At 51.5% G+C, this 22,501-nt stretch overlaps 2 protein-coding genes across 2 annotated transcripts in view; both read right to left on the bottom strand.

Annotated features, from left to right (window-relative positions):
* Positions 1 to 14,194, bottom strand: part of TRAF7 (TNF receptor associated factor 7) — a 35,724-nt gene extending 21,530 nt beyond the window's left edge. The window contains exons 1-2 of the mRNA XM_074158271.1: positions 14,091 to 14,194; positions 28 to 146 (exon numbers count right to left, since the gene is read on the bottom strand). Of these exons, the coding sequence (XP_074014372.1) occupies positions 28 to 108 (81 nt within the window). The 5' untranslated portion in view covers positions 109 to 146; positions 14,091 to 14,194. The remainder of the gene's footprint in view (positions 1 to 27; positions 147 to 14,090) is intronic.
* Positions 14,195 to 18,725: 4,531 nt separating this feature from the next.
* The window catches only part of RAB26 (RAB26, member RAS oncogene family), a 29,904-nt gene continuing 26,128 nt past the window's right edge, over positions 18,726 to 22,501 (bottom strand). The window contains exons 5-9 of the mRNA XM_074158540.1: positions 22,445 to 22,497; positions 19,859 to 19,924; positions 19,637 to 19,693; positions 19,117 to 19,193; positions 18,726 to 18,828 (exon numbers count right to left, since the gene is read on the bottom strand). Of these exons, the coding sequence (XP_074014641.1) occupies positions 18,726 to 18,828; positions 19,117 to 19,193; positions 19,637 to 19,693; positions 19,859 to 19,924; positions 22,445 to 22,497 (356 nt within the window). The remainder of the gene's footprint in view (positions 18,829 to 19,116; positions 19,194 to 19,636; positions 19,694 to 19,858; positions 19,925 to 22,444; positions 22,498 to 22,501) is intronic.

Raw genomic sequence — 22,501 nt, 5'->3', positions numbered from 1 at the left:
TCCTCTGCCAACACCACCGAGCCTTACCCCGTTGGTATTTTCAGAAGTAGTGATGTTTGTTGTGCCACTGGAGAAACGATTGTAGCGAGCGTTCTTGTTTGAGCTCATAATCTAGGCCAGCATTTGTTAGTCATGGGAAGTTTGCTCTGTGGAAGAAGAAAGACAGAAAGAGAGTTAAGTTCATTGTACATATTTTCCTGGGCTCAGAGAACAATCTCCTGTAGCATTAAGTCCAAGTATTTACCTAAGCTCACATAAACCTGGATTTTCAGAAGCAAAACACAAGGTCAAAGTCAGGTTTCTTCAAATCATTCCTGGATGAGTGTTCAGCATTTTCTAAAGATATAGTATCTTTTAAAATGACCCTTTAATCACCCAAATACTGGAATACCCATAATCATTAGCTGCTTTTACAAGGACACAACTATTTTAAGAGCAGATGAGACTTCTCAGGAGACTACTCTAAGACAGACAGCATTCCACTGATCACCATACACATCAATATTTTAAAAATGAGTCTATGTACCAGCTGTGACTGACAGTCCCAGCAGAGAAGAGTCCTATGCAGGCTCTGTATCCCTCGTCTGAGTGTAGTTCAGAAAGCACGTTACTTGCTGCTTCCCAAAACCCTTTGCACAGAGCGGTGATTAATAAGCAGGGTCCTAAAAGGGAGCCCCCTCCACAAGACACAGCAAAAGCAAGCACAGAACAGACCGCACCATGGCAGGCAGAAGGATTTTGGCAGAGGCCACAGATACAAGCCTGATCTTTCAATGTGCCGGAGAACTCAGTGTGCCTGAGTGCATGGAGGGCAGAAAAGGTCTCTGGATGTAAAGCTACACCACTAAAACCCTTATCCCATTAACTGTCAGGCTCAAGCTGAGCTGGCCGGGACTCCAGAGCCCAGGGAGTTTGTTCACTCACAGCTTTGCAGCTCAGACCACCTTCCAAGCACATTCAATCTTTGCTTTAGCACAAGGGGTTGTGACTGCCTTCCTCCCTCCAGGAACACCCACCCCCAGATGAAGGAAGAGGTGCCCTGGGAACTCAGCAGCCCCACATCCTCGTCAGCTGGGGTGGCAGAAAGGGATTCCTCCAAGGGAGCTTCTTTCCTGGACAGGTTGTGCCAGGCTTTCTGGCACTTCCAGGTAAGGAAACCAAAGCCTAAATATCCCCAGAGAATAAGGCTGCCTCATATTCAAAAGGGTGATGAGCACAGACCTCGTCCCATTCCCGTGAAGAACTCACTGGGAGTTTTGCTATTTAACTCAGAAGCCCCCGGCTGTACTGCTGAACACAAAAGCCAGGGCTAGATCTTAGCAGAAAGCAAAAATCCCATGTTTGATTTAGTTATATTTGCATCAAAGGAATCCTTTCCATCACGGTCAAGGAAACCATGAAAGAAACCTTAATTCAAGTAACATGTTTGCGATTTTCAATCTCCCTCCCAGATTCCGGTCAGAAACAACCAGCAAAATCTGGATCATCAACCAGAAAGAGAAACCCTCTCCCCATAGAAGTCAGGAGAGGGGCTTATTTCTCTTCCTCCGTGGTTTACAGTTTTTTACTAGGTTCAAGTTTGCAAAGTCAAGTATTACACAATAATAATCTGCAGAAACACATGGAGTTTGCTGTCTTTAACCTCTGTTGAAACCTGATCCTGGCTTCAGGGCACAAAATTATGCTGTTGTCCCAGCACATCTGACAAGATGCTCTCAATGAGTCTCCTTCGGAGCCAGGGTACCCATAGGAAGGAGCTGCACCTCCTCTCTGCCATCATACAAAGATGTTTCTGGCTTGAGCAGGAGTTCCTTCAGAGAAGACTAGGGTTCAGCAGGGCACTGAGCTCTCCTTCCAAGCTGCCCCTTCATCCCTGCAGCTGAAGGATGGCACTTGCAGGCTGTCCCAGTCTGGCCACGGAGACAGGGACCCTGTGCTCCACGAACAACCTGCTCAGGAAGGATCCTGATTAAGAGACCCCTTTCTGTCCAAGGTATAGTTAAGTCTTGGTACTCTCACTGCCAGCAGCAGAGTCCAAGGGCTAAACAGACAGACCAGACAGACATCTGCAGTGAGGACAGACAGGCCAAAAACAGTTTACTAAGACACAACCCAAATCCCTTTTTGCAGGACGAGAGCCATTCACCAGCGAAGGGAGCCTGGGAAGAAACACCCCGCAGATGCCTGCAATCAGTCCCTGCATCTGGCCCTGGCAGAGATGGCACTGCTCTGGCCAGGCTTTCGCACTCTCATTTTGCTGCTCACATTTCCAGCTTTTGGGGAGGTGAAGTGTCTTAGGTGTTCCTAGCAATTGGGTTTATCTGAGGGTGGCAAGTCCTAAATCTCCAAGCTCTTCCTAAAGGAGACCACTGTGATTTTTACAGAAAGGGAACTGAGGCTCACAGAGACACAATCACACAACATAGCTGTGACCTGGGACTTTCCCAGGGCTTCCTTAGTCTCATCCCAAGAACATACCCACCTCCCCGGCGAGCGCCAGTGCGGGGCTGCTGCACATGGGGCCGGTCGCGTCCTGCACTCACATTTCAAACACTGTGAAGGCGATGCTTGGGATGTCCTCGGCCAGTGCTCTGCAAACGGCCAACAGCTCAGCCACGTCTGACACAGTACTTGGTGTTGCTCGCTTGCTGCGGTTCTTCAGGCAGGCAGAGCACAGCAGCTGCACAGCCCAGGGAATCACCGCTCAGGTCTAAACTCTCAAAAAAAGTTACAGTCTAAAACTAAAACGAAAAAACCCCAACCAAAAAAACCAAACAAACAAAACCCTCAAAACCAAACCCAAGACCATCTTAAAAACAGGGATCTGGATAATGTTTTCCACACATTTGAAAGCACTGTCCTGGCTGTTTGCAAATGCCAGATCCCTAAGGAGATGCTAAGCAGAGTTGCTGGAGCTGTCTCAAGAACAGCAGGAATGAAGTAGTGTTGTGCTGCTGCATCATGGAGACCTGCCGAGCTTAAAGCTGGGCTCCAGCAAGCAGAGAAGAGAAGTTTGGCATTGGCCATCAGCATCCTTTTATTCCTTTCAGTAGTTCCTTACAGCACAGACAGCAGAAGGAACAAGGAGGGTGGGCAGCAGGAAAGAGGGAAGACAAAGCTTTTGGGTAATACACTGGCCATGGCCCCCTGAGATCTGAACCCCACTCAGCCCCTCACAACCGTGGGAAAGCCACTGGGGCTCTCTGCTTCCTCCCTGCAGTCTCTTTAGTCCTCTTTAACCTCCCTAAAGTCTCTTTAGTTTCTCTCTTCTGCACAGCGTATCTGGACTATAAAGCTTGAAGATGAAAGAACTTTCATCTGGATATTGTGCACAAAAGGGTCTCCACCTTTGCTGGGACCCTCAGATGATGCAGCCCTCATAAATAACATACAGCAAGTACTTCCATGAGTGATGACAGGCTGCCACATTTCCCGTGATTTCCCATCGCAAGGTTGCATTATCTCATGTCTAGTAACATGCACGTATCCCTACAGCTCCGTATGTTTAACAATACAGCTAAGCTCACCAAACTCCTCTGGAGAAAGGATTCAGCATTCTCCTCCTCCCACATTAGGGTGGAAATGGAGGGACTTCCTTTTCAGAAGGGCCATGAATTCATGATTTCTTCAGAGAAACTCAGCAGCATCTACTCAAACACCCTCTGTTTTACACTACTCCCAAGACAAGAGCAGGGATATGCTCCCACCTCACCCATCATGACAGCACTAAGGGAACCCGGCATATCAAATATTCCTACTGGGGTTTTAAGGCAAACTGTGTTTCCCAGATGGAAAGAGAGAAAGCCCGTCCTTGTGGAGGACTTGCAGGCTGTCTGGAGACACAGGCAAAAGCTTCACTCCCCTCTCATTTTCAGGGTATGTACTGCCTTCAAATGTAACAGATGGAGACTCAAAAAAGCAATGGGAAAGCACTCACTTTGTAGCATAAAGAGACAGGAAAAACCAAGAACGAGGACAACTAACGGTTTGAGTAGTTTTGTAATATCATTAAATGTAGGATCAGATGTACAACAAACAGGCACTTAAGCTACTGCAATCAGTGAGTTATGGCCTGCCAGCCAAGGATAAGCATGACCCTTTAAATAACTGCCTTTGAAACTTCTGTGCAGGGTAGGAGGTGTCCACCGTGATGTGGTCACTGCTGGTGTGACCCAGCAGGCCACAGAACTGCTTACTGCTGAGAGGCATTCAGGAGGCACATCTCCAGTTTCAGCCTGTCCCAAAGCCCCACTGAAACGGATGCAAAACGCCTTCCATCTTCAACAGATCTTGGATAAATCCAAAGCGAGGAAGGGAACACAGGCTGGAACACAGGGATTTTCCACTCATAGTTTAGAAGCATGTCCTGCGCTTTGCAGCTTGGCTGAGCAACCTACCTGCAAGCAGCAGCAGGGAGCCTGCTTCGTGTCTTCTCTGAACAGAAACCAGAGGAATGTGAGCAATGGAAAAAATGTCGAGTAGAATATCAGCCAGGCTGCAGAACACCAGCCACCGCATGAATATCTGATTTCAGCCCAAATCCCTGCAACCACCATATATAGGAAGCATTGCAACAGAGCAGACATCTCTCCAGAGCACTGTCTGACAGCTCCTTCACATCTCAAGCTCTCTTCCAAAAGATACTGAGAAAGGCCTTTTCCAACCGTTACCAAAGAAGTTAAAAGAAGGCAGAAAAGAGCTGGCATTGTTGACATCAATACAGGCTTCCTACAGCACTTGGAAAAATCTCCACCAGATCTCTGAACCTTGGCTTGGCATCTGAACGCTGCCAGCCACGTTGTCCTGTGCTCCCAGGCCCAGAGGACAAGCATACCTCCCGGGTGGCCGGTGTTCCTCCTTGGGGGACCCTGCACCGGCCACGGGCAGCTCCTGCCCGTGCTCCGAGAACAGACAGAGCTCCTCAGCCTGCAGGGTCTGAGCAGAACCGTGCCCCCGAGGAGATACAGACCACGACACAGTGAAAGTATCAAATATTTTGTGTTACAAAACACACACGCTCTGTGACCTAGAAGGAAAAAAAAATTCCTTCCTAGAAGGAATCCTTTGGGCTGCGAAGTCCTTCTCAGAGGCCCAAATACAAACGGGCTCCAGAAATACTCTGAGCATCTTCAGCAGCTGCACAGAGCATCGGGTGAAAAGCCCTCGCTGGAAACATTCTCCCAATTTTCCAGCCCAGGACCCTACAGGGTCAGGTTATGATTTACAGCAAAGCGGATTGCAGAGGCACCCTGACACCTGCAGTGAGAGGACAGGCTCCACTTGCTCTAAAATGACAAGAACTGTTGAAAGAACTTGTATGTCCTGACAGCACAACAGCACAGGGCTGCCCTCTAAACCAGAGAGGCACACGTGGACCCACACATCTGAAGATCAGCTTGGGAACCCAGCCTGTGATCCACACTCTCCTTGCCTGGAGTTAATTTTTATTATCTCCTTTTTTTTTTTTTTTAACATGCAACTTTAGTGGGTTTGACAGTAAAAAAAGAAGGGAAAAAGCCTACCCTGGAAAAAGGAAGCTGTGGGGACCCACTATGTGCTAAATCACACAGCTGATAGTAACCAGATGCGAGGGAAAAGAAAGGGTAGGTTTCAGCATTTGCACACCACAGGAATCAACTCAGGCTTTTGAGACTCAGCAAGAAGAAAAAGCTTTAAGACTCCTACTTTAGTACTCCAGGCAAGGAAAAATCCAACTGCCAGTGGTTGCGGAGATAGCAGAGGAAATCAGTGCTCCCTCTCGGGACCCACTGCAGAGGCCAACAGGATCAGCAATGGAGCGGTTTTCTGCTGGCTGCTTCAGGCTGCTGCCAACCCCAGCACTGCGCCTCAAATCAAGGAGGGGAATCACCCCCAGGGCCACTGGACCTGCTAATACTCTGGCCCGGGCTGAAGAGTTTGCCCACAAGAGGGGTCTGGCAGGACTGGCACAGGTACCTCAAAGGTCTCCCCCCTCCTCTCAGCCACCAAAGCGCACACACACTCGGCTATTCCCAACATCAGCAAGAGGTCCTTACAACCAAGATCAAGGCCAAGGCTTTGAGGGGAAGGGATAGCAGAGTATCTTGTTCTTCACAAACATCACAACCTGCCTGGTCCCAATTAGGAGCCGGTTCTTCATGCGGGAACCACACTATTGCCGGCACAATAGCAATTGTGGGGTTTGTGCTCCAGCTGCTCTCCAGGGTGAGACATGGGGATGGCACTGGATCCCACAGGTGACGTGGCACCGCTGGGGAGCGGCTGGCAGACACAACGCCCAGCACGCTCAGTGTCTCTCTGCCAAGAAACCTGTGAGCGTCTCCGCCTTACGCAATCAACAGCCCATAAAGCTCAGCGACACGACTTACGTCTGCTCCGTTCTTCTTCTTTTCCCTCTTCAGTTCATTGAAGCTGTCTTTAAGGTTATTCACCCCTGCGGAAACTGCTGGGCTGGCAAAACCCATGCACAGCAGGAGCGTTTGCTGGAGAGCGAGGCCAATGCGTGCAGCTGCCTCATGAGAAGGCACGGGGTTATCTTGCTCCAGCTGGGAAAAGGCTGTGGATGATGTGAATTTCTTTATTTCACAACCTGGGTGTTTACAGCATAAGACACAAACTTCTGTTTCTCTTACACCGGCGCAGCCAGAAGGGGAAGGGTTACACATCCTTGAGAGCACTGGCACATCACTGGGGAAATAAATACTCTTACAAAAGCTGAAGTGCTCTGTGCTGCTCCAACAGCCCAGCTCAGCGGGACAGGGGCAAGGCAAGCAGGTACCCAAAGCAGGGGGTGTGCGTTTGTGGCCTACAGCCCCTTCCTCAGCTGCATCACAAGCTCTCACACAGCCAGGGCTCTTCTGGGGGAGGTAACAGGGCTGGTAAATCCAGTCCAGTAGCTCCGTCTACCTTGTCCTTCTGGAGCACCAAGGCATCGTCCACACTTTCTATCTATGAACCAATTCTCAGTGGCCAACAGTAACCTGCAAGGGAACATCTCCAACCAAAGCATAAGTGAGACAAGATTCATCAGCTCAAATGCGAACTCTTCTACAAAGACAACCCCAGGACAGTCACACTGGCTTTTTTGGCCAGTGTCTCTGGTGGAAATAGCACTTATTCATAAGCACTTGCGAACTACATTAACAGGGCTTAAAGAACGTGGTGACGAGAACTTATCAGCATCTAGTCTGACTTGTAAAACATGAGCCATAAGAAGCGCGTGAGCTACAGCAGATCAATGAGATAGACATCTCCCAGGGCAGTCACAGGACAGGAAGCAGAAGGTGGAGCTCAACGGTCACTCCTCAGGTTAGACAGACTACACAAGGGCTCCCCCAAGAACCACTGCTGAATAAGCTTTTCCAAGATCACAGATGAAGATGTTGAATAAAGAGCGAACAGTGAAATCGCCAAGTTCACAGATAACACTAAGCTCTTTTGAGCAGTCAAATACCATGTTGATGGTGAAGAACTCAAGAAGAACCTCACAAAGCTGAGAAGACATTAAAGTTGCAGATGAGCTTTTATGGAGAAAAATATCAAGGAATGCATCTAGGTAAAAGTAATGTAAAGCAGGCCTATGTAATGCTGAGCTCTGACTTGGCAGCTACAACTCAGGAAAGAGACGCTGGAGTCTCCGTGGACAGTTGGATGCAATTCTCAGCCCAGACGACAGCAGCAGACAAACAAGCCAATGAAATTCTGAGCAGCATCACAAAAGCTGTGGAGAACAACCGCAAGGGTGTCATTTGGGTGCTACATAAAACCTTGATGTACTTGTCTCCCGAGTGCTGTAGCAGTTCTGCTCGTTGCTTTGGAAAAAGGCTACAGCGTAGTTCGAGAAATTTCAGGGACTGACAAATAAAACGACCAATGGGATGCAGTCCCTAATCCAACTACTCTGAGCGGTGGGAAAATATGAGGCAAATGGATGGTAGAAAGCGATCAGATTCCTGTGCTCTTCGTTTATAGCATCCATTTTCATAACTGCTGAAGACGGAACTGGGGCTAGGCAGGCAATGCTCTCACACGGCAAGGCATTTCTTATTCCTAGGGTGACCTCTCTAAGGCCAGTGGCGTATTCCCAGAAGTGCAGTCAGTGCTAGAAGAACATAAAACGCAAACAGAAGTTCAGCCTTACCAACAGAGCATGGCACTTCCATCTGGGGGGGGCTCTTTGCTTCTGCGGAACAGAAAGAATCTTTTTACTGTTTACAAGTCTTTGCATTGCTCTTGAATGTCATACAAACTTTTCTGAGCTACTTAAACTGAGACCATAATTGTACTGAGCTGTCATCAATAAAAATAAAAGTGATATTTTTAATTGCTGCTACTTTTACCAGCACTTCAATTGACTGCAAAGTTGAGAGAACACATTCAACAGCTGTTTGAACACTGTCATTCCTTTGTGCAAATGCAGTTCAGAAAAGGGAAATCATTTTGTAGTAGGTGCTTTTCCTAAAGGGTAATGAGTCCTTGGGATAGAAAAACTTTTTGCAGTACTTCATGTTAAAACCTGAAGCAGTAACTTTCAAATGTGCTTGTAACTCAATCAAAAGTGATTGTTCTGGTGGAACAAAGCATCTCATTTTTCCCAAAAACCTAAAATCAAGTTACAACAGAGGCCAGTGTTCAATTCTGTTTCCATGACACAAAAGCTACACTTGAGGCTTCACTTCCATTTTAGGAAACCTGTAAGTATCCACCCACTACGCCATTTTTCTTATGCTTAAGGCCCCAGACCAGGGTTCAGTAGTGCCCAACCTCTGCAACCGAGACTGGCTTGTCTTGGCTCAGTGGTCACTGCTGGGTGGCCAGGCTGGCAGAAACGGCCTCAGAGCTCTTCCACACAAGGCTCTTAATCAAAAGGTGCTTTAAAAGTTTGCCCTAAATTACAGTGCTGCACGCCGCTCCTTTCACAGCTTGTGGTCTTTCCCACATCCTCATTCAAAGAACAGACCCATTTGGGGCGTTCACGTTATTAAACTCTTGATTTGTTTAAGAAAAAAAGGAAAAAACCCAACCAAACCCCCAAACCAACAACCTCCTACCCCTCCAAGACAAAACCTCAGTCCTGCTACTGTTTCTTGAGAGGGAACAGCCACCTCCTCTGTGCAAGGCAGGTCGTGATACAAGATACCATGCTTCAAGAGCTGCAAATAGTCCCCTACACAAATCACAGCAGAACTGGTGCTAACTGGTCCTCCTCTGCCTTGCTTGACAGAGAGAGCAAGCAGCTACCGAGATGCCACGGGGTCCTGCGGGCTGGCTGAGGTTCTGCTGCTGGCTTCCCTGCTGCAATCTGGTCTGCAGAAATCCAGCCGATAGATGGGCTTGCAACTCATTTTAAAAAAAAAAAAGCTCTAACACATGCCAGGTCAGCAGCAAGGTCTGGGTTATGGAGAGATTCAGCCTCTGTCCTGGAAGGACAGTGGCTGAGGAAGCAAAGCCTCTGTTTTGGAGGGCTTCAGTCTTGGTTGATCAGTTCAGGAGCAGCAAGGGCTCACACAGAAATCCCCTGTACAAAGAGATCCTGAGCTTCCTTGGGCACCTTTTACCTCCACCCCACGCAGTGCCGACACGAGCACCTCAGCAAGGCTGTGACCAAGAGACTTGCCCATGAAAACCAGAAATTAATCCATCCTCAGCCATCCCAGTCCCACCCTCGGCTGGTAATTTACCAAAGTTCAAAAGCCTGCTCTGAGCTGGCCTGGGAAAGGAATCAAACACCAATAAATGTACTAAGTTTTTAGCAGACACCGCACCCCATGTCCCCCAAGGAAGCCAGAGGAAAATGTGTCTCACCTGCTGCATTCTCCTTTCCTGGAGCCACCCTGCTATACCCAAGGCCATCAAAATTTTCTTCTCTACTTCGTTCCCCAACTGCTGTGCAGGCACTGAGGGCTTTTCACACTGCTTGGCCTTACTGGTGGCTGCGCTTCTCTGGAAAGGTTTAACCCCTCCTATCACATTATGGGATTTTTCCAGATTAAAGTAATAGGAAACCTGAGACCATAATCACCACTCAAAATACACACAGTATCACTTCCACCCTCTCTTTCCACCCTCCCCCAACATCCTCCAAAATTTTGAAACTTTATGACACGCTCTTGCTTGCCCTCTGGGTGCAATGAGATCACTTTAAAGATCCATCTGTAATGCATCAGCTCCTTCACAAAAAAAAAAAAAAAAAAAAAGACAGACACAAACTAACACACAAACAAAAAACAAAATCACAGTAAATTTCAATCACCTGCTTTTTTTTTTTTTTTGTACAGTTTCCTTGGACTTTGCCACTGAGAACAAGCCGGAGAGCAGAGACAGCTACACTCAGTGCTAGGGAGTGTTAACCAGAGACTGAGAAAGGGAGAAGACTGTAGTGCTTCACAGGTAGCACACGAGCTGGGCAAAATGTGATCAAACTAGTGATGTCCTGCCCTTTGATAAACAAGCACTGAATCCTTGATGCCTGAAGAAGTCAGTGGATGTGGATACTTCCACCACGGCAAATCTACTGACAACTTTCAGACAGAAGCACTATTCAGTGTCCCACAACCACCTAACACCATGCTGGCAAAGCTGTATTTAAATTACTCCCCTGAAGTACCATTAGTAACTGTCCTGTAGCCACGATGACTTGGGATGCAAGGGAGAGGCAGTGAGAGGTACTGCCTCTTCTCACAAACTCGGCTGCTTTGCTCACAACTTCACCTAAAGAATATCAAGGACTTCCCATTTCTGAAACCACCAAAAGCAACCTCAGGAAACACTTGCCGGGTGGCTGCACAGTCCAGCGTTACACATCCTTGCAAAGGTCACTCTGAAGGACCACAAAATCAGCATAACACAGCTCCGGCTCGTTGGACAGGCAACAGGCACCCACTTCTAAACTGGTGTTGGATTCCAGATACCTCCTGCTTCTCCACTGAGATCTAGACACCGGTATGAAAACAGTTCCTCCCTCACTACTGTCCACAATCGCTAAAGCACAGCAGCCTCCCGGGGAACGCCGCTGACACAGCCCTGACCTCCAGCACCCGGGGCAAACATTTTACCTTGGAGGAAACTCACCATCCAAGCCGGCACGGAGCGGCAAAGCCCATCGAGACGCCACCATGACCAAGTTCCTGAGCTGTGGGCAGGCTTTTCCTCGGTCTAAATGTCTCTTCCGCTATCTGTGTGCGTGTATGTGTGTATCGCTCTTAAGTGATGTAAACAGAAAGGCATGCAGAGCAGTGGGCGATATGTAAATTCAGCTGGAAAATCCCACAGCTTAGCCAATCTCAGTGCTGCCTCCCAGTTTTTCCCTGGCTGCTCTGAGACTGAAGAGGTTTAGGCTAGTGCAGAAAAAACAACCACTCTCTTAGCACACACAGATTTCTTCCTCTGATCAGAGAAATCTCCAGGGACAGGACAGTCCATTGCTCAGTTTAAAGGGAGTTTGAGTTTCTCATCCTCTTTAGGTAGTTTCCAAACTATTCAAAATACTGAATATCAAGCAGCCTAACAAACAGCAACTCAGTCTTGGCTTGTGGAGACGATCGTGGGCAATCCAATTAACAAGAATTGCCACAAAAAGGCAGAGCTTTCCTGGGCTAGTGACCAGAGCTCGCCTGAAAGACAAGCACTGACAGCGGGGGACTTCTGTCAGGACACCCACCACACACAGGAGAACAACGTGCTCCCATGGCTGAGCCTCTCCCAGGAGCAGGCACTGCATAGAGAGCTCTCGCCCCACTCCAGCACCCAATACACCTCCTGCAGCTTTTACACCTTATTAAAAGCAGCAAAGTAACCCTGATGAAGCTCTGAACTGCACTGAAGGCAGAGCAGACAGTGGGTACGTTGGGGTGCCACTGCCCTGGACTCCTGGAGGAGTTGCTGAGCTTGAAAAAAGGGTGACACAAACCCCTGTGAGCAACCACCCGCCTTCTCCCTTGGCCCAGGCAGCCACTATGTCCCCCAATGCAACCCATGGGCAAGGGGACATGCCAGTATGTGCCTCATCATGCCCACGGCAAAGGTGTACAGCCAGGGAAGACAAGGGGCATAAAAATCAAGAGGGAAGAGTTCTGATAGACTGCACTTGTCCATGTAATCTTAGTACTTAGTGAAACAAGGAAGGATTTTCTGACAAAAGCCTTTCTTCTGGCACAGCTAGGCTTGGCTGAGACAACCTGCGAGGCAGGTATGATCACGCTTCAGAAAATGCCACACTGATGGCTAGCTGGGGCTAGGAAGGTCCCACAGAACAGGCAAACACTCAGCCCATGAGGTGACTAACTGCTGAACACCAGCTGAAGGCAACTGAAGCTGCAAAAATGCTCAGCGCTGCTCGGGACCAACCCCGCACACTGCAGCAAACCAAACCACAAAGCTAGAGCTTTCTGTGTTGTCGTGGCTGGATTTACCCTGGCCTTTCTCAGCCTTCCTTGAGACAGCAGTGCCCAGGGTGGGGGACCCCAGGACTTGGAAAGGGACACGGCAGATTGCAACAGTTCCCTGCTCGATGCTTAGGAAATCCCAAAACTCTTTTGAGGTGTGCCATGAGAACAGCCCTGACCTCTCGCTCCTTGTCAATGGTGACGGCCAGCAATTTGGATTTGTGGTTAGTAGATGCCTATATAGCACCTGACACAATGCAGCCCAGTTTTTGGTGGTGCAATGGGTTATCTTCACCGCAACGCGCTTTCTGTGAACCACCTCCCCTCCTCACACAGCTCCCAGGGAACCGTGTAAAGGCTGTCATGGAAGTGGTTGACATTCTCATGCCACGTTTCCTCGGCAAGAGCTTTGTGGAACCTTCCTTCAGTCACTCACTCAGCCCTCTCCCTGCAAGCCCAACAAACGTCCCTGTGGCTGTAAGCAAGAGTCATTTACATACAAACGCCTGAAGCCAAGACGCAACAGCTATTTAACAGGAACACTAACTGCTTGGAACAGACCAAGAAGAATATATGACTGGGGTGAAGATGCACAGAGAGGCAAAATTAAAGTGCTGGGATTGAAACAAAGTGTTTGGCAACAACAAAAAGCTGAAAAACTTTCGAAGTTGAAAAAATAACTGCAAGGCCAGAGATCTTCACCACACACCTACCCCCTGGGGGAGATACAATAGCCTGGATAGGGCTCATTACATACGTATCAAACCCGGCTAACTTATGTACCAGCTTTCTTCCACACTCATTAGCCCCCAGCAGAGCCTGTCTGAGCCATTGTCTTTGACACCAACAGGGCTCAAAAGCAAGCTGAACTGGAAGAAGGTCCTCACTTCTGGCTTCCATGCAACACACCAGGATCATCGGGTCACAGACCAAATTGGAGAAAAGCGTTTGACAGCAAGTCTGTCAGAGGAACAGCAGCTGCGAGCGGGCAGCACAATAAGGCAGAACTAAAGAGCATGTTTGAAATGAGAAGACGATAGCGCAGTTTCACTGCCTGCTCCGAGGTGCGCAACTGCCTCGGGGCAGTTACGGAGACCTACCACCAAATAGCCTACATTGCACAAGCCGTAAAACCAAAGCATAAGGAAATGAGGTTACAGGGAAATCAAGAGAGAACCATCAGCAACACGTGCCCCGAGTCGGGCAAGTAATGGAGCAGAAAAAGAGAGAAGAGAGAACTCAGCACACCCTGCGACGAGGTACGCCAAGCAGCCCAAGGGAAGGCAGCCGGGGTGAAGAAAGCAAGACGCGGACAGGATTCAGCGGGGACCCAACACCACCAGAGGGGAGACACGAGCTCCCCTGTGCACCTGAAAAACCACGCTAGCACCTACGTTGTTTAAAAACCAACGCACAAACGGCCCAAGGGAAGGGAACGAGGCGGCAGAAGACACGGCAGCGGGAGGCATCCCCCGGCGCTGCCCCGAGCAGCCCCGCAGCGCCCGGAAGAGCTGCCGCAGGCGCCTTCCCGGAGCGGGGCCGCCTGCCCGCGCCTCTCCGCGGGGAGCCCGCGGCCCAGCGCCCCTCGCCCTCCCCCTCATCCTCCTCCTCCCCACCGCCCGGCCCAGCCCTTCCCCTCACAGCGTTCTCTCAGCCCCAGGCCCGGCCGGCTACCCTCGGCCCAACCCGGAGCAGCACCGCTCGTACCTGGCGGCGGCGGCCGGAGCGCCGGTGCCCGGCCCCGGCACATCGCTACCCCAGGCCTGCTCCCCGCTCCTCTAGCGGCTCAGCTGCCACCCGGGCCGGAAGCCCCCCTCCTCGCGCTCCTCGGGACTTGTAGTCCGACGCGACGCTTTCCGTCAACTCCTCGCCGCGCCTCCAGGACGTTGGGACTACAACTCCCAGCAGACTTCGCAGCCCAGCGCTGATTGGCGCTTTCCCAGTCACTCTCTGCTACAACCACTCCTGCTACTGGCTTGGCTCGGCCTCCTACAGGGGCCAATCAGGCGGCGGCAGACCACCGCCTCGGGCCACGCTGCGCAGCGCGGCGCCATTGGAGCGAGGAAGTGCGGCGACCAATGAGCGCTGGGAGAGGCGAGAGGGCGATCACGCCAACGGTTCGCGATTGGCCATATGGGCAGGCAGCCTGACCAATAGCGACGCGGGGGCAGTTATAAAGTTCGCAACGGGGGCACGCGGTCGGCCTTTCCAGTCAAGAGGTGAGCGGGAGGGGACGGTGGTGGCGTGGCCGTTAATGGGGGGCGGGCCGGGGATGATCTATAATCTATTTTTCTGACACCTCGTCTGAGGGCGGCGGGCGGCCGTGGCCCCTGCTGACGATCCACAGCTGAGGCCCGAAGGAGCCGCGGCGGGGCTGGGGGAGGGCGGTGCGGCCTGCTCTCACCGTGCTGCCTTCTCTCCTCAGGGCCCGGCGGGAACCGGATCGCGCCGGTGAGAACTGTATGGTGGCGGCCTGAGGAGCGGTGAGGCGGGGGCGATGAACGGCGACGTGGGAGGCCGGCGGCGGCCCCTTTCCTGGGCGGTTCTGGCCCGGGCAGCGGCACCCTCCATGCCGAAACCGGGGTGCTGCCCGTCAGCCGTGCCTGCTGGGAGGTAAAAAAAAGGTATCGCTTGTTTCTAGCGTACCATTGGTCTGCATAAGCTTCTTCAGGGATCTGCAGCCGCAGGGAAGGCAGGAGTGGATCTCAGGCGGGTGAAACTGGGGCTGGAGTAACTACTAAATGCTGTAGCACAGCTGCTGTTCAAGGGATAGGGTAGACTACAAGCTGTGAAGAGTTCGGCTCAAAATGCACTCATCTGGGGTTGCTGTATCACACAGGGAAGCTGCTGTTTCTTATGGTGTACAACTTGGGAGTCAATCAGTTTTTAAAGCACAAAGCAGCAGCTGCAGAATTAGCTGAAGTACATGAAATCAAAAGTAATCGACTTTTACTCTGCCACATGGAGTAGCTAAAGGTAAACCTCGTGGCAGGTGGTGGATGCAGTAGTGTGGGTAACTGAAAGGATTCACAGTATGAATTCCAGTGCTCAGTTGTGTAGACAGCTAATTTAAATTTAAATCCGTGATGCTAACTAGCTTTTTGGGATATTACAAGTTGCTCAGGTGATGTTCTTTTCCCCAGCCTCAAATCAAGTTCAGCCTTGTCATTCTTAAGTTCCTTGCTGCTGTATCTCCTCTCTGGCTTCTGTATTTGGCCAATTCTGTAGCTTACAGATTTTAATAAAGGTTTCAAAAGAATTGTTTGGCTTCTGTTTTTCATAAATCGCACGGCGGGGGGGGGCACGTAAAACTACAAATGATATTTAGAACTTTGTATTTGGGCAGCCAGCAGACCATTTCTGGTGCTACTGTTCACTTCAGGGGAACCAGAGCGTCTTCAAAGATGCAGCTCCCTTTAATTCCTGCTGGATTCACTGGAGCAGCTGAGCCTGTGCTGGTACTGGGAGGATTTAGGTGGGTTCAGAAATGAGCTGAACTATTCGAATGATTAAACAGTGCAGGTGTGTACATAAGACAATCAAAATACCATGGTAGTCACAAAGATTATTAAAAAATTTTATTAACAGGAATGAAACAAAAGCTGTAAACGAGAGCCAGCAAAAATGAGAAGTTGCACATGATGCCGAGTCCTCTGTCTTGTTAGAATGCACTGAACTATTAATTCCTCATCGCTTGGTGGCAGTAAAGGCCCATGTAAGAAGATTCCAGATAACAGTCTGAGGACGAGCTTTAGGGCAAGGTCAGCACGCAGGCACTGGTGACCAGTTGTAGAGAGGGAACTTGCGACTGGGAGAGATGGGAGCTGAGTCTGCCTTAAAGTTTAGGTCTAATACCCCCCAAATGCAGCTGGGATGTCTCTGCTGTAGTAATTAGCTCCCAACAGGCATATTTAAAGTACTCCAAAGGGGAGCATTTACATCTTCCTTATTAAAATTATTTCTTTAATTGGTTGTGGTCCCACACTGAAGGAGCAAGCTGAGAGTTGTGAACTTTCGCTTGAAGACAACAAGGTGCGAGGCTCTCCTGCCCTTTGAGGAAGAGGGAAAGCAGCAACCTGATGGGAGCGTTAGGAATGGTGCTGCTTGGTTTTGCCTTCTGGGAGGCCCCTGGGGCAGTGTGTCCACGCAGGGACTGGTACCTCAGGACAGGGGCTGCGGTTGCACTGCCAAGGTTGGGCTGAGAAAGGTCAGTGCCAGAGGCAGACCTGGGCACAGATCAGGTGTGGAAGCTGCGGATGCCGCTCCTTCCCTGCGGAGCTGCGATACCAAAACACTGGTGCTCGGCAAGCTCAGGATGAGAGAAAATCCCAGTCAAACGTGTGCCACGCAGCCCAGGATGAGAAATGGGAGATAAGCAGCTTCGTGTAGGAGACACTGGTCAAGCAGCAGCCATGGGAGCACGGCAAAGCTCACCAAAGCAGCGTGAAACACGGAGTTTTACACATTCCCACGTGCTTCTGGAGCACCTGAGCAACTTGCAGAGCATCCTCCTGCTTGCTACTCTCCCACAAACCTTAAGAGACCGCTCGTAGCAGGAGAGCGGGTGAAGAGAGCTCCAGTTACATCAGAGAAAGTCTCCGCGGAAGCAGCTGTGCCGGTGCTGGCCATCCCCTTGGATCTGTGGGGAGCACTCGCTGCTGAACACAGGACACGGAGGGGGGCCCTGGACTGCCGTTTTGCCCCCCCCCCGCAGCCACCAGCACAGCTCTCCTGCCTGCTCCCGCGGCGCTGGCAGCGGAGCTCTGCTCCAAGCTGCAAATAAGCCTGCGAGAACATTTTTTTTTTTCAACAAATAATTTAAATAAAATTTAAATCAGACAGTTGAAAGACTTGTTTCTCCCTAAAAAGCTATTTAGGAAAAAAAAAAAATGCTCTGTTCTCAGTGGGTTTATTTTAGGATCCTTTTTCATACTGTTACTGTGCTGGACTCACTTCAGCAGCTCATTTTACTGTAGCTGACTGAGGAGCGCAGCTCTGAGGAGTCCCTGCCTGAACCACACGCAGCAGCCGCAGAGGGTCTTCTCGGCACGTCAGGAACATGGTGCTGGAGCAAAACAAGGGGCAGAGGCGTCTGAACCGACTGCTGAGAGAGCTGGTGCTCGGCTGCGGCGTTGAAGGACGGGTTATTTTAATTTAAAAGTGGTGCATTTAGGGCAGCGTGGGGAGGTTCAGTGCAGTGGGCACCTGGTCATGCATGTGGCATTTTCAAAGAAAATTGCCAAAGGCCAAACGCTTCATCCAAATTAAAATCTGTACTTAGAAGTGCAGCTTTTTTTTTTTTAAAAAAAAAAACCAAATGCCTGACACAGACCAAAGGGGTGAGGAGTCCCTTGAAGAGAGCTGGCAGAAGAGTCTGAAACTGGTGAAATCAATGCCTACAGCATCCCCCCCAGCTTCCTTCAGTCAACAGAAAGAGCTGTCCCAAGAGAACTTTGAAGATATCAAAGCATTGTTGCAGTCTAAAAACGCTATCGCACTTACATGAAGGTATTTAGGATAAGCTGCAATACACCAGATTTCTTCTCAATTAAAGTACTAGAAATGGCAGTAGTAAGAGAACCAAAGCCTTTACCAAACAGATAAACATTCAGGAATCTCTGTACAACAGATGGGTCAGCGGGAGCTCACTCAAACAGACAGCTAAGCTCGTGTTGTCTGCGGGGAAGAGGAGGAGCCTTCATCGCGGAGGTGTGTTACACCCCACAAAAGGTGGACAGATGTCAGTAAGCAACTACAAAAATGGTTGCCTCGAGGACAAGTCTTTCCTGTGTTGCCCAGGCCAGGGCTCTGAACAGCTCAATTCCAGGTACGCTGGGAAAGAAAAGGGAATTCAGGACTTTTTCCCTACCCAGATGTCTGGGTGGGGAGAAGGCGTTCGTTCCCTTTAAGTCATAATTCTTATTAAAGTTAAAGAAGCCTCATAGCGCTCCTGGCTGCTGCTGACCAGGTAGAGACAGCCAGGTCCTGGAGGGCACCACAGCAAGAGCCCAGCCCACCCCGGTCCCATCCCGAATGCCCACCTCCCACCCCTGCATGGGGATGAGTGGCCGCGAGCAGGAGTAACCGGTGAGGGAAGCCGGAGGGCTCGCAGTGCGGATGGAGGCGATGGGGGCTCGGGGCGCAGTGCCTGGCACGTGGCTGCAGCACGGCCAGCGTCCGCCCCGGCCGAGAGAGCTTTCTCCTGCTGCTGCTTCCCCACGTCCCAGCTCACCTTTTAGGCAGATACAGACACGACAGACAGACATGCACACATTGTCCACGAGGAGAGAGCGCGGCGCACGAACACTTGGCATGAGTCTCTGTACAAATGCACCGAGCGCATTAGGACCTGCAGCAGCCCGAGCCTCTCACTTCCTTCTTCACGTAGTCGTGGAGCTTGAATTTGGGCTCGTTGGGCAGCTTCATGGACCTGTGCTTCAGTTCCCTGTGGGAAGGGGAAAAACATTACTTTTCTGCCCAGGCTGTCTGCTCTTTTAAGCTGCCTGGCCCAGCGTGGTTGAACACGACTTGGTCTAGGTGGTTTGCTAAACCTCCCCCTGATGAGACACTTCATAGCTCGTGTGAGATGGCAAGTACCTGCCAGCATAAGAACTGGAGGGTGGGAGCCCAGGGAATGAAAAGGTGGGTGGTGATGGTGCCAGCCTTTCTCTCAAAGACGGCTGTCCCCTCTGCAAGAGAGGTGCCCGGCACGGCCACCGCACCGGTCACTTACTTTGCAATGGCTGTGAACGCTAATTCAACATTGAGGCCACTTTTTGCGCTGGTTTCCATAAAGGGCACGCCATACTCCTGCGGGACAAGACACAGTGGCATCAGAAACGTCCCCGGGGGGCTCCTGGCTCACATTGAGCCCCAGCAGCTCCAGCTGACATCGGTGCCTGCCGCAGGAGCTCATCCCCCTCCTGGGAGAGGGACCCTTGCCAGGGTGGGCAGGAAAAGCTGAGCATTTCACAGCTCAGGCGTTCCTTATGCAACTTCAGAAATAGTTTTTGAGGACAAAGAAGTGAAAACCATTAGTGGAAGCTTAAAGGAAGAAGAGTAGATGAGGAGGAAGAGGATAGCAAGACAAGGGAAGAAAAGCAAAGTGCTCCCAGGTGTATTTTTGGTCAGACTGGTCTCCAGTTAACCATTTCACTGGTGTACATTATCAATTACAAGTTGTTGTACTTGCAGATCCCCCATTAGAGAATGGAACAACCAACTCCGCTGCAGCCAACGGACACATCACCTACCTTGGCTAATTTTTCTCCATCTTCCCTTTTCACCACTCTGTCCTGGGCGGAATCCACCTGCCGACAGTAATGACAAAGAACATTTGGGGATAATTTGGAAGGTCAGGAGTAAGCAATCCTCATGTCCCCTTAGCCCTCCCAGGCTCCCCTGCCCATGGCTCCATTGTGGGACCATCAGTAGAGGAAGAAGAGGCTCTGGTGAAGTCATGGGGCCGGGCTCACCTTGTTTCCCAGTAACATGAGGACCACGTCTTGCTGTGCGTATTCATGAATCTCTGTCAGCCAAGCCTGGAGAGAGACAGCCAGAGAGAGGGGTTAGCAACAGCTCCGGGAGGAGAGGAGAAGGAGGAAGGATGGGGGGCTGCACCACTCCTGGGTACCAGGCATCCTCTATGGGAAACAGTGCTGTCCCCAAACAATGCCAGGGGGCGTTACGTGGACACAAAGAGGAGGTGGGTGGCTGGGGGTTAGGTACAAAAAAAAAAGCCCAAAAAGCCCAGCTCAGAAACTCAACTGTGCAGGGCAGGAGCTGCAGGCAGGGAGCAGCCGGTCCCACAGATGCCGTGTGATCCAGCAGCACCCTGGGGAGAAGAACTGCCTCCTTCCCCATGATTTGGCAGGAGAAGCCAGCCAGCAGCCAGCGACTCGTCCCCAGGGACACCCTTTCCCAAAGAGCCCTGTGGACAAGCAGACACCCTGGGGTGTCACCAAGATCTGAGGGACCCACTTTGCTAAGCAAGCCTGGCACCCCACTTGGGCTGCTGCCCAGGCCCCAATTTTCAAGGATAAGAGCAGCCTTTCAACCCTGCTGCCCGCTCTGTCTGACTACAGGCACTTGCAGGAGTTTAACCCAAACTCCCCCTCGGTTGGGACGCTAAGACTAAATCTTTTGGAGGGTAAGGTTGAGGGTTTGCTCCGGGATGTGTCCCGTGTCTGTCTCCTGCACCTGCTGCCCCCATGCTGAGCACAATCATCCCAGCAGCCGTGGGGTGGCTTCCTTGCCCTCTAATCCAGCCTAATCTAATCAAACCTGCCCTAATTCCCTGTAATCCCTGACCCCGCAGTGCAAGCAGCCACTTGCTGCCTCCCGGGTGGGCAGCACTGCTGCATCCCATGCCCCATGACGCTGGGCTCGCTGCATCCTTGCTCCATCACTGCTCCTCACCCAGCAGCATCCCGCATCAGCACCCAGCCAATGGGAAGCGAGGGATGATTCGGGATTAGAGCCTGTCACTGACGATACGTTAGGAGCCCAACACATGTAGACACAGCCCCGGGACCCCATCACACCCCTGCTGGGCTCAGGGCACTCAGCTCCACAGATGGGTTAGTCCAAGGGACACTCAGTCACTCCTGACAACCCCCCTCAGCTCACTTCTGGCACCGCTACCCCTCCGTCCCTCTTTCCAGTGCCTCACACTCTCCCTGGGTCCTCATTCCTCCCTGCTGGTGCCACGTGTGCCCCATGGCCATCCCTCCTGTGTCCCCACAGGGCTGGGAGGGCTGATACTGCAGATGGGGCCATGTTACCCAGCAGCATGAAACCTCCAAGTGATTTTCCATCTCAGTGACGGATCACGACCTCAGCACAGACCTGCAGCCTGGTTAACGACCAGCCCTCACTCTCCATTTTACCTGGCAGCAAACACCTCTCCTCAAGCCATCCAGCTCCTCAGCCTGTAAAATTCCACCACTGGCCAGTCCCAGCTTGCAGGAGGCATTGCCGGTGCTGGTGACATGGGAGCAGGGTGGCAGGACATGCCCCCTCCCCCACCACGGGACTGCGGGCACGGGGGGATGGCAGGCATGGGGCTGCCAAAGGATGCTCTGGAGCAGGGACAGCTCCAGGCACCTGGGGCCAGGGGGTCAGGGCGTTGCAGGAACCCCCAGGAGCTGGTGTGGCCGTGATGGCCCCCTGCTCCCCACCCCGGGGGGGTGTTAACGCTGGCACGGCACCTCCCGTGCTAGAGAACAGGGTGTTTTTGTGGGCGCACAGCCTGCTCGCCGCAGACGCACACAGTGTACTCCATGTCTGGGACATAAGCAATTACATCCTATTCATTCAGGGCTAATTGCTCCCAGGCTCATAGCAGGCTCTGCTGGTGCTGGTGTAGGTGGCCCCCAGCAGCCGCATGGGTCCAGCGGGCAAGGGGAAGGGGGGGGCTGAGGCCAGGTCCTCCCGCCTCCCCCAAACACCCAGTGATGTGCCCACTGCTCCTCCTCCCTCTGCCAGATTTAAGGGAACCCTCTACTCCGACATTGCTCCCCAGCACCCCTGAAGCACCCACACAGGGGCCCAGGGTCAGCTGGGGGGGCCGGGGCAGAGTCGGGCAGCACGAGGGACCCACGCAAAAGCCGTCAGGAAGGGCAGGTCTGGGGGATGTGACCTTCTGCCCTTTCCAGGTCTGGCACTAAGGAGTGTGGGGGCAATGCAGTGCCCAAGCCCGGCCCATCAGGACCTGGAGGTGCAGAGGAGGACAAAGGAGCATCTCACTCGGTGAAGCTGCCTGTGCTCGTTTACTGAAGCACGTTCTCCAGCCGGTGCTGTAATTACACACAGCATTAATTTGCTGATGACATGAATCCATCACCCCTTTTATTTGCTATGAAAGTGAAAACCTTCTCTGCCTGTCCTCTGGTGTCCTCATAGGCAGACCCGCCATCAGGCAGGCACCCGGCATTAACCACAGCCCTTCTGGAAACGATGATGGTTCACACCTCCAACACACATCTCCTGCAGCACGTACCCCCTCCCCGGCCCATCGCACATGAGGGACGGGCAGGAGGGGCCCGGGGGTGCTGCCGTACCTGGATGTTGTCAAAGGACGCTTTGTTGGTGACATCGTAGAGCAGGAGCAGGGCTGT

Source organism: Numenius arquata, chromosome 14, assembly GCF_964106895.1.
Source record: "Numenius arquata chromosome 14, bNumArq3.hap1.1, whole genome shotgun sequence".
In the NCBI taxonomy this organism is placed as follows: domain Eukaryota; kingdom Metazoa; phylum Chordata; class Aves; order Charadriiformes; family Scolopacidae; genus Numenius; species Numenius arquata.
This window is presented reverse-complemented; position numbering and strand designations above follow the sequence as displayed.